Source organism: Giraffa tippelskirchi, chromosome 2, assembly GCF_054371585.1.
Source record: "Giraffa tippelskirchi isolate mGirTip1 chromosome 2, T2T-mGirTip1v1.2.pri, whole genome shotgun sequence".
NCBI lineage: Eukaryota > Metazoa > Chordata > Mammalia > Artiodactyla > Giraffidae > Giraffa > Giraffa tippelskirchi.
The window spans coordinates 215,129,129-215,143,731 of record NC_137276.1 but is presented as its reverse complement, the minus strand read 5'-3'; the positions used below and the strand labels follow the sequence as shown (position 1 = coordinate 215,143,731).

Below are 14,603 nucleotides of genomic sequence, written 5' to 3'. Positions count from 1 at the left end.
AGAGTAGGTAAACGGCAAATCCAGAAACTGAAATAAAGAATCACTGTTGCAACTACCATAATTTCAATTAAATAAGTCATTTTATTTGAAGTGGGGATACAATTCAAATATATTTGAAATTCATGAGCTATACAAACAAATTCTTTTTATATATCTTATTCTATGTATAGCTGCATTGGATATCTAGATCACACTAATTTCAGTGCTGGTGTGTATTTTCATATGTGTGTACGGGGAGACTGTGATTAAAGAAATATAGTAAGTTTAAAGGTAGAGGTTCTCTACAAGGTGCCCACACAAGAGCAATTTCAGGGAGTTTCAAAATAAAGCTCTCTAATCACTGTCAGAGATACTGTAAGAATACTTCGGAACTGGTCCTGTTCCTGGTCATAGCAAACACCCTCTTCCAACAACACAAGAGACGACTCTACACATGGACATTACCAGAGGGTTAATACTGAATTCAGATTAATTATATTCTTTGCAGATGAAGATGGATAAGCTTTATACAGTCAGCAAAAACAAGACTGGGAGCTGACTATGGCTGAGATCATGAACACCTTATTGCAAAATTCACAATTAAATTGAAGAAAGTAGGGAAAACCACTAGGTCATTCACGTATGACCTAAGTCAAATCCCTTGTGATTATACACTGGAAGGGACAAATAGATTCAAGGGAGAAGATCTGATAGACCTGGAGAACTATGGACGGAGATTCACGACATTGCAAGGAGGCGGTGATCAAAACAATCCCCAAGAAAAAGAAACGGAAAAAAGCAAAGTGGTTGTCTGAGGAGGCCTTACAAATAGCTGAGAAAAGAAGAGAAGCAAAAGGCAAAGGAGAAAAGGAAAGATATTACCATCTGAATATAGAGTTCCAAAGAGTAGCAAGGAGAGATAAGAAAGCCTTCCTCAGTGATCAATGCAAAGAAATAGAGGAAAATAATAGAACGGCAAAGACTAGAGATCTCTTCAAGAAAATTAGAGATATGAAGGGAATATTTCATGCAAATATGGGTACAAGGAAGGACAGAAATGATATGGATCTAACAGAAGCAGACGATATTAAGAAGAGGTGGCAAGAATACACAGAAGAACTATACAAAAAAGATCTTCATGACCCAGATAACCACCATGGTGTGATCACTCACCTAGAGCCAGACATCCTGGAGTGTGAAGTCAAGTGAGGAAGACTCACTATGAACAAAGGTAGTGGAGATGATGGAATTACAGTTGAGCTATTTCAAATCCTAAAAGATGATGCTGTGAAATGGCTGCACACAATATGCCAGCAAATTTGGAAACCTCAACAGTGGTCACAGGACTGGAAAAGGTCAGTTTTCATTCCAATCTCAAAGAAGTGAAAGTGAAGTCACTCAGCCGTGTCCAACTCTTTGCAACCCCATGGACTGTAGCCTACCAAGCTCCACTGTCCATGGGATTTTCCAGGCAAGAGTACAGGACTGGGTTGCCATTTCCTTCTCCAGAGGATCTTCCCAAGCCAGGGATTGAACACAGGACTCCCACATTGTAGGCAGATGCTTTTACCATCTAAGCCACCAGGGAAGTCCAAAGAAAGGCAATGCCAAAGAATGTTCAAACTACTGCAGAAATGCACTCATCTCACACACTAGCAAAGTAACGCTCAAAATTCTCCAAGCAAGGCTTCAACAGTACGTGAACTGAGAACTTCCAGATATTCCAGCCGGTTTTAGAAAAGTCAGAGGAACCAGAGATCAAATTGCGAACATCCGTTGGAACATCGAAAAAGCAAGAGAATTCCAGAAAAAAAAAAAACATCTACTTCTTTTTTTTTTTTTTAAAAAAAACATCTACTTCTAGTTCACTGGCTACGCTAAAGCCTTTGACTGTGTAGATCACAACAAATTATGGAAGATTCTTAAAGAGATGGGAATACCAGTCCACCTTACCTGCCTCCTGAGAAACCTGTATGCAGGTTAAGAAGCAATAGTTAAAACCTGACATGGAACAACGGACTGGTTCCAAACTGGGAAAGGAGTACAATGAATGACAAGGCAGTATATTGTCACCATGATTATGTGCAGAATACATCACGAGAAATGTCAGGCTGGATGAAGCACAAGCTGGAATCAAGACTGCTGGGAGAAATATCAGTAACCTCAGATGCAGATGACACCACCCTTACAGCAGAAAGCAAAGAGGGACTAAAGAATCTCTTGACGCAGGTGAAAGAGGTGAGTGGAAAAAGCTGGCTTAAAATTCAACATTCAGAAAACAAAAATGGCATCCAATCCCATCATTTCATGGGAAAGAGATGGAGAAACAATGGAAACAGTGACAGACTTTATTTTCTTGGGCTCCAAAAGCATTGAAGATGGTGACTGCAGCATGAAATTGAAAGACACTTGCTCCTTGGAAGAAAAGTCATGACAAACCTAGACAGCGTATTAAAAACCAAAACATCACTTTGCTGACAAAAGTCCATATAGTCAAAGCTATAATTTTTTCAGTAGTCACATGTGAATGTGAGAGTTGGACTATAAAGAAGGCTGGGCACCAAAGAATTGATGCTTTTGAACTGTGGGGTGGCAGAAGACTCTTGAGAGTCCCTTGGATTGCAAAGGAATCAAACCAGTCAACCCTAAAGGAAATCATTCCTGAATATTCATTGGAAGGACTGATGGAAATTGAAGCTCCAATACGTTAGCCACCTGATGTGAAGAGCTGACTCATTAGAAAAGACCCGAATGCTGGGCAAGATTGAAGGCAGGAAGAGAAGGGGACAACAGAGGATGATATGGTTGGATGGTATCACCAACTCAATGGACATGAGTTTGAGCAAGCTTCAGGTAATGGTGAAGTATAGGGAAGCCTGGCATGCTGTAGTCCCTGGGGCCAAAAGACTCAGACATGACTGAACAACCTGGTACAGTTCAAACTCTGGAAGAGAAACTTAGACATTTTCCAGGGAGAGAGGCTCAAACAGGTACACATGTATACATCTCTTTATGTGATTCTGATGTACAACCTTGGTTCAGTACCTCTCACCCCTTGCCCCGATTATTAACTCAAATTTTAATATCACAACAAGGCAGAATACCGGGGTAACAAATATTATTTAAGATTTTCTTATATAATGTCATGTCAAATGAAAGAATTTTCTTTTAGACATCGATAATCATACAAACTGTGATACAGAAATTCATGGGAATGGAATTCTATCACTTGGAATTTAACACATTTCGTTATCTATAATCCCTGATTCTTTGTAACTTCCATTCACTCTTTTGTCATACAGTCACCTACAGTAAGCAGTATGTCTAGTTCAACCGGACATGGCTGTCTTTAAAATATTTGAACAACAATATCATGATTGTTTTTTCAATTATTTAGTGAAACATTTTTGCTGTTTTATTTGTCTCTAGTTGTTGTTATTGTTGCTTTTATCAATATTAATATCAGGCACTAGGAATTGCCTATAACTACGCCCTAGAATGCATCTCCAGGATTTGGTAAAGAAGTATAAATAAAAGTCCTCATAAAAATGTAGGTGCAAAAATTTTGCAAAGTATAACTACTTACAAAGGTACATTAAAAATACTTATAAACTATCTTTTATTATTAAAGATGATGCTATAAATATGTCACCATATTTCAGTTTTTCATTTCACTGCAGGTTTTATAATAAAGTGCATATATTTGAAACACTGCTCTCTTTCTTAAATCAGTAATTGTGGATTTGCTAGCCCATTTTGTAAATTCTATTTAAAGAGATAAAAGAAGTTGAAAATCTTAAGTTGTTTTCTATAATATAAAGGTGTTGCAAATTACACCATTAACTTTTTTTAAGTCTCTTTTTAAATCAGTATAAGCAGTTTTCATCAGCCCAAACAAATTTAAAGGAGGTATTCTGAAGATGATATACTTTCCAAAATGCACCAATGCAGAGGTCTGTCAGAAGAACGAGCTGAACTAAGTCTGTGATAGCATAGAAAAATATGCCAAAGCTATGTCTGGAGGCTGTAGAAGTCCACTTATATACTTAAAATTTCTATTTTGATATGAAATTTCACATTTCAAAATTGCATATTCATAAGTGAAACACTGCTAATTTTAAATATGCCTTGATTCCTCTCCTGAACAGTATGCACTATGAAGCAGAAAACATTTTTTTTTCATTGCTGTATTCTTTGTGCATAGGATAGCACATGGAAACATAAAAGCCCTCAATAAAAGATGCTGATGGTTGTTAAATGAACTTGGGCAAATGGTACAGGAAACATTAGCAATGGAAATTTCTTTTACTTTAAAGATTATTTTACTGTTTACATTTTATTAAATGTAATTTTCAAGAACTCATATTTGCTTTAGAATGAAAAAAGGAGGAAATACAAAAAGGCTGATGTAACCTTCATATTTTATCTATATAAAAAATCAAGAATTTTTAGTAGAGATTTTCACATAATGTGAAAAACTCACTCCATTATCCTTTGCCCTCCATTAAAAGTGTTTTATATAAATAAATCATTTAAAATCATTCTAAATGTTTCCTTAGGTCCAAAGCTGTACCTACTCAAAAATAATATCCTAGAGCATAAAACAATAATGAACACAATAGTAAAATTATCAATGTCTTTATGCTAAGAACTTAATTTGTTATAAAATTCAAAACATATTATTCAAGTGGTTGTATCAAAGAACTGTTTCTCTTTATGGTTTCTAGAAATCCCTTTTGTCTTGGTATTTTATTCTGCAAGAACATCTGAAGCATGGTACAGATCATAGTGCCTCAATTCATGGAGAAAAATGCTTGCCACTTTTCTACAATCAAAATAGAAACACTTTGGTACAACTATGACTTCTGCATATAAGTGTAAAGATAACTGTTAAAGTGTACTTTTTATACTTTGTATTAAGTTTCTTTTTAATCTTAAATGTTAGTTTACAAAAACTCACTGGAATCAAAAAAAAAAAAATGTTAGTTTAAATACATCTATTTATTTGAAGGAATAGAAAGCAACCTGGACTTAAAGAACTAAAGTTAACAGTGAATCAGTAAGTAGAGTTGTTTTCTTTGACACAGAAAAAAACACAGTTCTCAAATGCAAAAGAACAGATAATCCTATCATTTTAATCACAAAGGTTGAGCTGATCTAAACTCAGACTATGACCAGCATTTCATATTTTACTTCAGCAAAATAAAAATAAGTTATTTTTGAAGTTAAATCACTATTTTTTTTTTCCTAATTTAAAACAAATTTAAATTTATTTTGGCCACATTGCAGGCATGTGAGATCTTAGGTCCTGACACCCTGCATTGGAAGCCCAGAGTCTTAACTACCAGTCAGGGAACTTCAACTATACTTTATTTATTGAGTTTATTGGCATCATTTTGAAGGATCATTTGGTGTTAAGGACTGAAATTAAATGAGTTTTTGCTACTAAGGTTTGTGAACTTTCTACCCATTAATTAATAATATATTTATTTACTGGAGGGAAGTGTTTGACCTCACAAATAGAAATATCTCCCCAAGGCAGGGATTAAACCCAGGTCTCCCAAATTGCAGGCAGATTCTTTACCAGCTGAGCCACAAGGGAAGCCCAAGAATACTGGAGTGGGTAGCCTATCCCTTCTCCAGCGGATCTTCCCAACCCAGGAAGAGAACTGGTGTCTCCTGCATTGCAGGTGGATTCTTTACCAACTGAGCTATACGGGAAGCAAATTAAATGAGTTTTTGCTACTAAGATTTGTGAAATTTCTACCCATTAATTAACAATGTAGCATATTTATTTACTGGAGGGCAGTGCTTGACCTCACAAATAGAAGACAGGCAAATAGGATTCATTCTCAAAATTGTATAGCCAAACTTTGTATCATGTTAATATGATGAAAGTTTGAATTAAAAGAAGTGTTTCAGTCCTCCGCTCTACCAGCTGAGCTATGGAAGGAAGCGCAAAAGAAGTGTTTCAAAACTATGGTGTGTGTACCAGTGAAGGTGTACATGCTAACTTTAGGGCTTATTTTGAAACAAATTTTATTTCATAGTTTCATATTTACTTTGATGTGCATTTTAAAATGTAACATCTTTTTGCTTATAATTAAAATAAAAACCTAATTTAATTTAAAGAAAAAAATTAAGTGTGTGACAGTCCAGGCAGCATGTGAATATGAAAAGAAATGAAACTGATGGGCAAATGACTGAAGTTTGAGAAATTCTGCTTTAAAACAGAATTCACGGCCATACATTTCAACTACTACTAACTCAGTGTAGTGTGGGCTTAATTTCTAGTGGAGGCAGCAGAGGACATATCTGACTCAATGAACCTGAATTCAGACAAACTCCGGAAGATGGTGGAGGACAGATTCCAGTCCAGGCTTTATCCCTGAGAGTAATCTGAGAATCTATCCTCATCTAGGATTGGAAGTAAGGCTCTCGTTACTTGATAACTTTTTTTTAATATCAATTTATTTATTTTAATTGGAGGCTAATTACTTTACAATATTGTAGTGGTTTTGTCATACATTGACATGGATCCGCCACAGGTGTACATGTGTTCCCCATCCTGAACCCCCCTCCCACCTCCCTCCCCATCCCATCCCTCTGGGTCATCCCAGTGCAACTTTTTAAGGCTAAAATAAGTGAATATAATGAGTCTATCATTATTGGTATGTATATAAGAAAATATCTACTAAATGAAAAATGAAAGCTATGTTTGAGAAAAGACCTATCAGAAAATTCATAAAAAATTATGAAAGTATGAGTTAGGAATATGAAGGTATAATTAATAAAGGCATACAAACATAATAATCATTGTTGAGTGATCTTCTCCAAAGAAATGTACTAAATTGACATAAGAACTATCCACAGTTTTGTATATCTAATTTTTGGACAATTTTAAAGTATGTTATGGAAATATAACTACTTTCAGATTTGGCAATACACCATAGTAATACCTATGTTTATTTGTTAAGAAAGTATTAAAGCAAACTCTATATTGTTTTTCTGGGTTTCCAGAAGAATGCAAATGTCATTCACATTTTAGAAATTTGATTTTCAACTTGCATATATAAAATAAGTATATCAAAATAGTATAACTATTGCCTAAAGAGATATACTGTCTAAAAAATGCCATCATGAGGAAAAAATAAGACAAAGAAAGCTGATGTACGGGAATACATTCTTTCAAAAGATAAGTAGCAAATGGCCAGGGAGAAGTCTGTTATGTCAATTTATGGAGTTAGCCTGTTGTTAAAATTACACAATGAGTTGGAAGAATAGAAAGCATATTTTGGATAAACTGACTTCACGATTTTCTGCTATCAATGTTGGTAAGTCAAAGGTACTTATATTGTGGAAATTATTTTCTTCTATGGCAATTGACTTAAATTAATGAAAGAGGTTTAAAGGAGGTTGCTCTTTAACACTGAGAAAGAAAAGAGATCTGTAAATTTAATCTTATTATTTTTATATGTGTGAAAATGCCAATTCAATTAACATAAATGATATAAAAGCAGAAATCTACTGTCTTAATGCACAAAGAAAATATGAAAGAGTTAAGAGTTAAATGACAGCCAGGATTTTGTGAATTGAAATTATTTTCATTTTCATAGTAAAAGGTAGAGGAATTGAAATTGCAGTAAGGTATTTTATGGATTCAGTGGATACCAAAAGTTTGTATGTAGGAAAACTTAACAATGTAAAATTTTGTGTCTTAATTAGAAACATCTTTAATGTTAAAATTTGACTTTTTTCTCTTATGAATTTATTTTTAGGTTGACTGTGATAGTTGTCTTTTCAAAAAATAAATCATTCTCACATTTCCACAAGTTACTTGGTGAATTGGAGACCAACATGAGATTTAATTATGTACAAAACACTGCAAATACAATGCTTTTGAAAATCACTGTATATTAAATTGCTGTTACCTTATCCCCTTCAGAAAAAGTGACGCCATCCACTGCTCTTTTCCAGGTGATTGCTGGAATAGGCTCTCCTTCTGCTTTACATATGAGTGTGACTTGACCATTCTCATATGTAGTCTCATTTTTAAGCTGTATTATGTGAGGCTGTACTGTAAAAAATATATACATTATTCAATCTGTATTAAAATAAAATATTATTATTCACAGTGGGCATCTGAGTACACAATAGCATAGTATGAAATTATTAACGTTGCAGTGGTTATAGTGCCAGGCTTGCTTTATAAGAGTGCCAGGAGAGTTGCAAATTATAGCAGAAATAGCTTTAAAAATAATGTTTATAGATTACAATTATAAAAATAATTTGAAGTGGTTTAGAAACCAATGGAAAAAATAATTCTTTCCAAGATTTTGCCAACTGAAGCTATTTAATTTTTTTCCTCTTAAAGCTACAAAATTAAAATATCCTCTTAAAACCACAAGTATACTATGTGTGTGTGTGTCTGTGTATGCCATTTGCTTTTGTAGAGATTATCTCTCAAACTTTAAAAACAATTTCACAAAAGGGGGGGAAATAGTGGCTGTACCCTGAATATATAGTAAGTGTAATTATGTACAATGCTTAAAATACTGAACAAGTAAATATATATACATACTATTTACCTTTATTAGTATGGTTGATTTATTTTGGCCCTAGATTGCCTTAATATTTTTATACATAATAGATAATTATTTCTTTATAGTTATTGCAGCTATAAAAACAAACCATCATGTCTACTAATTTAAATTATATTAATATTAAAAATATGTCCCTTAACAAATTTACATTTGCCAAAGAGCTTTAAAATTTTAAACTCTGTATTGTCAGCATTTCTTAAGCTTTTATTTGTTTGAACATAAAAGTTATAAAAGTCAGCACCTGTTACTTCAGAGCAAGTAACAGTTTTTTTTTGAAAATCATTAAATGTAATAAATTATGAAATATATATATGTTGTTCTTAATCTTAGAAAATTTTAAGAATTATTAGAAATAATATATTTACTCTTTGTTTTATGTGAACAATTTTCTCCCAGTTCATAGCTTTGCCAGTTTCTCATCATTAAAGATATTTATGTAAACACATCTAAGCATGACCCTTCTGAGCAACTTTCCAACATCATGATCTCCAAAATAATAGCCCTTTTTAGATTGATCTAGTTTCACATTCTTCTTAGAACATCTTATTATTCTAATTTTATTTTTATTTTAATATACTTTGGTATATTCTTTACTGTCTGTCTTACTTAACTAGGATATAGTCTTTATGAAAATCTCCCTGGTACAGGAAATATTTCTGTTACAGCTACTCAAGGACCAACTGGCCAAGGGTGTGTCCACAGGTGTACACCATTCATTTTTTGATCTAAACAGTATTGCTGCCTCTGCCAAATGCAAACACTGGTCCCTTCTACTCTTCAAAGTACTCTTTCCTTCCTGCCCTTTTAATTGTTGGGAAATTGTTGCAATAACAACATTGTTAAAAATGGAGAAAGCATACTAAATATTAGTAATGCATACAATTATTAGTGTTTGCATTTTAAAGAGAATAATGATATTTGAAATATCCACCATCAAAATCTTTTCCTCTTACCGATATAATAGAAGCTAAATCAATAATTAAAAATAAATATACGAGATTTTTGTACATTTTATAAGTTCCGTAAAGAAAGGAATATGGCTCTAATGTGGAAGATATTTATATTGCATGTCCTTTTAATAAAATAAAAAGGGAATATTCAAGCATGGTTACAGGTCAATAGTCCTAATTATAGCCTTTTGAATGAACTCTTGAAGTATATTAAAAGTAAAACTGAACCCAACGTGTGTCATTTGACCATTTATGAAGAACAACCCACAGATATAATAGATTTCTTTATGTATGCTGCTGCTAAGCTGCTGCTACTAAGTCGCTTCAGTCGTGTCCGACTCTGTGCAACCCCATAGACAGCAGCCCACCAGGCTCCGCCGTCCCTGGGATTCTCCAGGCAAGAATACTGGAGTGGGTTTCCATTTCCTTCTCCAGTGCATTAAAGGGAAAAGTGAAAGTGAAGTCGCTCAGTCATGTCCAACTCTTAGCGACCCCATGGACTGTAGCCTACCAGGCTCCTCCGTCCATGGGATTTTCCAGGCAAGAGTACTGGAGTGGGGTGCCATTGCCTTCTCTTCTTTATGTATAATTGTAATGAATTTTCTTCCAGCCTCTGCTATGAGTTCATCAAATATTATATAAAAACTTACATTTAGTAAAAATAAATAAATACATAAAAAACTTACATGTGTAATCTCATATAATTCTTAAATAAATCTATCTGGTAGCTGCAATTTTAAAATATATTTTAGAGATGAGAAAACTAAAACTTAGGTTTAGAAATTAATTTAATTATAAGTAGCTCATATAAGCGACAGAGACTTCCCCAGTTTGACTCAGATCTTCCTCTAGACATCACAGTTTTAACTACTATGCTATAATACTTACCAAAGACTTGGAGAAGGACTTGCTTTTCATCTTCTCCTGCCTTATTTGTGGCCTTGCAGACATAAGGGCCTCCATCACTATTGATTATGTTCCTGACAGTGAGCTCTGTATTGCTTCCTTTCAGTGAGTACTTTTCATTTTCTTCAATGAACTTGCCATTCCTAAAGAAGAAAACAGAGGTTGATATTCATAAATCTGAGTTCATTTCTCAGGAGCAGATCACACTTAGCATTTTGACCTATAATGGTCAATCACTTCATGGCTATACATTCATTGATACATAAAGCTATATCCCAATTAAACTTATACATTTATTAGCTCAAGAAAATTTAATGCATAAGTAGTAACATTATACTTGAAAGTTGCTTTGACTTTAGAGGCAAGAATAACATTTGAGTTGTGTTGAAATCTTGACATGCATCTTACGCAAAAAGCACTTTTGTTCATTTCACACTTGATTATTAGCAAAAATAAAAAAGCTTTATTCTGGTGAGTCAACACTTGTCTATGAAATATATTTATTTACTAGGTTACAGGGACACAGTAGACTCCCCCAGTGGCTCAGGGGTAAAGAATCCACCTTCAATGCAGGAGATGCAGGCTCAATCCCTGCATTGGGAAGATTCCCTGGAGAAGGAAATGGCAACCGACTTTCACTCCATTATTCTTGTCTGGGAAATCCCATGAACAGAGGAGGCTGGTGGCCTACAGTCTAAGGGGTTGCAAAAGAATCAGTGACTAACCAACAATAACAGAAAAATTTAGGATCTCCCTTTTAGGATCTTCCTTGTTGGCTCAGATGGTAAGTAGTCTGCCTGCAATGCAGGAGACCTGGGCTCAATCCCTGAGTTGGGAAGATCCCCTGGAGAAGGGAAGGCTACCCACTCCGGTATTCTTGCCTGGAGAATCCCATGAACAGAGGAGCCTGACCGGCTACATTCTACTGGGTCGCAAAGAGTCAGACATGACTGAGCAACTTCACTTTGGGGTAGAGAGATTTACCTGTACATACGAGTTTAAATTAAAAAGGAAATGTATAAAAGGATTATTAAAATTTTTCCTAGAAAGAAACAATATTTTTCTGATATTCTAAATGATCTTTTCAGTGAATTCTAGTTCTGCTTTCTAGAAAGTACTGCCATATATCTTAAAATAATCTTTATTTTCTATGACTCAATAACATCCATTTTTCCAGTTTTTATTGGCATGTCTAAATATACCATCAAATCTGCAAAAAATTCACAAGTGGTGTACAACATTGGGCAAATACTAAATGGCAAGTGTATACAGTGCTCTGCAATTTTATGCTTTTTCATAATTTCAGTAATCAAACATTTTCAAGTATGAATAATGACCAGATTTCAGCATTTTTGTCTGGAATTTTCTGTACAGATAGGGCTTTCACCCCAATTCTTTATCTAGTCAATGAAGAAGTATTCATTTATATCATCATCAATTAGAAGTTTTAGCAATTTGTGGCTTAAGACTCACTTTCCTTCTCTTATTCACCTGGATAAATACAATTAGCCCATACATGTGCATTTTCCCTCCCATCCTCATTCACAGATGAGAGAACTAAACATTTAAGTATGATTTCCCCACCCCTCAACCCACAGATGAAAAGGCTTAGGTTTACACAATATTATAAGCAGCAAGTTAACGAAATTCTAGTGTTTTTTATGATAAAGGGATTTTTCTCTACTTTATGTGAAATACTGTTCTAAAGGTTTGAAATATAGCAGATGAGTGGGATAAAGCCACTTATCTTGAAGAATTCATAATCTGACTGGCAGTAATAGAGGGTAATATAGATCCCATTAGCGCATTTATTCATAACTTTGTGTGTGTGCTGGGAGGGGTGAGGGACCTATTATAATAGAAGAGAAAGAAAAAGATGATGGCTGGAATACTCTGGGAATTTTCTTGGGGAAAAATCCATGATCCAGGCTTAGACATGAATGGGTAGGTCTTGAAGAATTTAAAGCAGTCAATTTGTAAAGATCAGGGCACTCAGGGCTGGTGCACTGGGATGACCCTGAGGGACGGGATGGGGAGGGAGGTGGGAGGGGGGTTCAGGATGGGGGACACATGTACACCCATGGCTGACTCATGTCAGTGTATGACAAAAACCACTACAATACCGTAAAGTAATTAGCCTCCAATTAAATAAATGTAAAAAAGAGATCATGTTTCCTTAAAGAGTTCAATTTAAAAATATCATTAAAGAATAATAATTCAAGTAATGGTTCTAATTTTGTCTCTCCCAATAAACCTATTATGTAGAAAGTAGTCATTGTTATCCATAGTGCATTTCTGTAAAATGTGTCTGTCTGGAAAAAAACAAACAAACAAAGTCCCAGTGGATTCTGGAAGATTATCATGGGCACATCCTCTGAAACTGTGACTGCTTCTCAAATTGCCACTTTTTCAGGCAAAAGAAAGCAGGGGTAAAGATTAGGGGATAAATGGCAATGATAAAGAAGGGAGAATCATTCTACTTTTGACTGTAATGGAGTAACAAGAACCATAGTTACCCTCTCATTCTAAACAACATGAACACTTGACACAGAGATTAAATAACATTTTTCAACCTTGGTCAACAGGTAGCATATGACAGTGACTTCTGAAGACCACTAGAACTTACTATCTGAAGACAGTTTCTAAGCTGCTGCTCAGAGAAGAGGAACCCAAACGGAGCCAGACAGGGTCTCTGAAGTGTAGTGGAAGACAGAGTTCTCAGCTGGGGGAAGTTAAAGTGACTAGAATTTACAAGTTAAAAAAAAAAAAAAAAATGTGAGAAGAAGGCACAAGAAAGAGAAGTGAAGGATTTGCAGAGGTTTCCCAATCAATCTTCTTAAAAAACTTTATTGGAATGTAGTTGATTTACAATGTTGTGGTACAGTGTATGCAAGTAAGGCTCCCCCAGACTAAGGAAAGAACCATTGGAATAAACAAAGCACAGTAATACCAGGAACTCACCAAAGACCGGGAAGAATTTGCATTGCTATCATCCAGAGTAGAAAGACCTCTTAAAACACAAGGTATTGAATTGCCTCCTTACAAGAATATTGCTTCAGTAATGAAGCCAAATTAATCTTATACTGAAAGGTTGCTCTGTATTCGTCTAAAAGAGCTTAAAAGCAAATCTCAAAAAGATCAACTTCTCCCAAGTAACTTAACTCCATCCAAAGCTAAAGTAAAAAAAAAAAAAAAAAAGAAAAGAAAATATCCAGCACCCGAAAACATAAAACTCTCTACCGGGCACCTGATAAAAATTGACAGGACAGTAAATACGTAGGAAATATGACCTATAATAAGTAAAAAAAAAACAATTAGTATGAAAGATCCAGAAAAGACACAGATGATACAATTAGTAGACAAGATCATTTAAATAGCTATTAAATACATTCTATATGCTGAAGGAAGTCATATATGAGCATAGTAAGAGAGAAATGGGAAACAAACAAAAAAGGCCTCCAGCAAACTTACAGACATAAAAATAGTATAATGAAAAACACTCTGGTGTGATTAAGAGCATATTAGACATTACAAGTGACTTTATTCTAAGGAATGCAAGGTTGTTTTAATATTTGAAAATCCATGGAATACACCAATTAAAACAGCTAACAATAAAAATCCATATGGTATTCTCAAAAGAAGAAATATTGGAGTGGAAATGAAGAAAGTGATATTTAGAATTTCTGTTTTTACTGCCACTCTGGTTTTCATGTTGCCAAGTGCTTCTGGTTCTCTTTGTGAAAAATTTTTATTTTCTTAAATTACCTTCTTTAACTGACTTCACTCATACTTCTTGGAGATAGTATCACTATACAACAGGCAGTCTGGATTTTTCTCTCTGTGCTGCTGCCCTAATGCTTTTTGGAATTTTTTCACAAAAATAACGTGTATGTGAAAGTGTTAGTTACTCAGTTGTGTCCAACTCTTTGAATCCCCATGGCCTGTAGCCTGCCAGGCTCCTCTGTTCACGGGATAAGGATACTGGATTGGGTTGCCATGTCCTCCTCGGATCTTCCCGACACAGGGATTGAACCCATGTCTCCTGTGGCTCCTGCGCTGCAGGTGAATTCTTCACCACTGAACCACCAGGGAAGCCCAAACATTTCTATATACACAGATAAATACATCGCAGTAAAAACTTCCCTCTGACACCAATTTTACCTCC

At 34.8% G+C, this 14,603-nt stretch overlaps 1 protein-coding gene across 2 annotated transcripts in view; it reads right to left on the bottom strand.

The window, feature by feature from the left end:
* Positions 1-14,603, bottom strand: part of NCAM2 (neural cell adhesion molecule 2) — a 522,399-nt gene that overhangs the window by 146,694 nt on the left and 361,102 nt on the right. For both annotated transcript variants that reach the window (XM_081573615.1, XM_081573614.1), the window contains exons 7-8: positions 10,421-10,581; positions 7,911-8,056 (exon numbers count right to left, since the gene is read on the bottom strand). In XM_081573615.1, the coding sequence (XP_081429741.1) occupies positions 7,911-8,056; positions 10,421-10,581 (307 nt within the window). The remainder of the gene's footprint in view (positions 1-7,910; positions 8,057-10,420; positions 10,582-14,603) is intronic.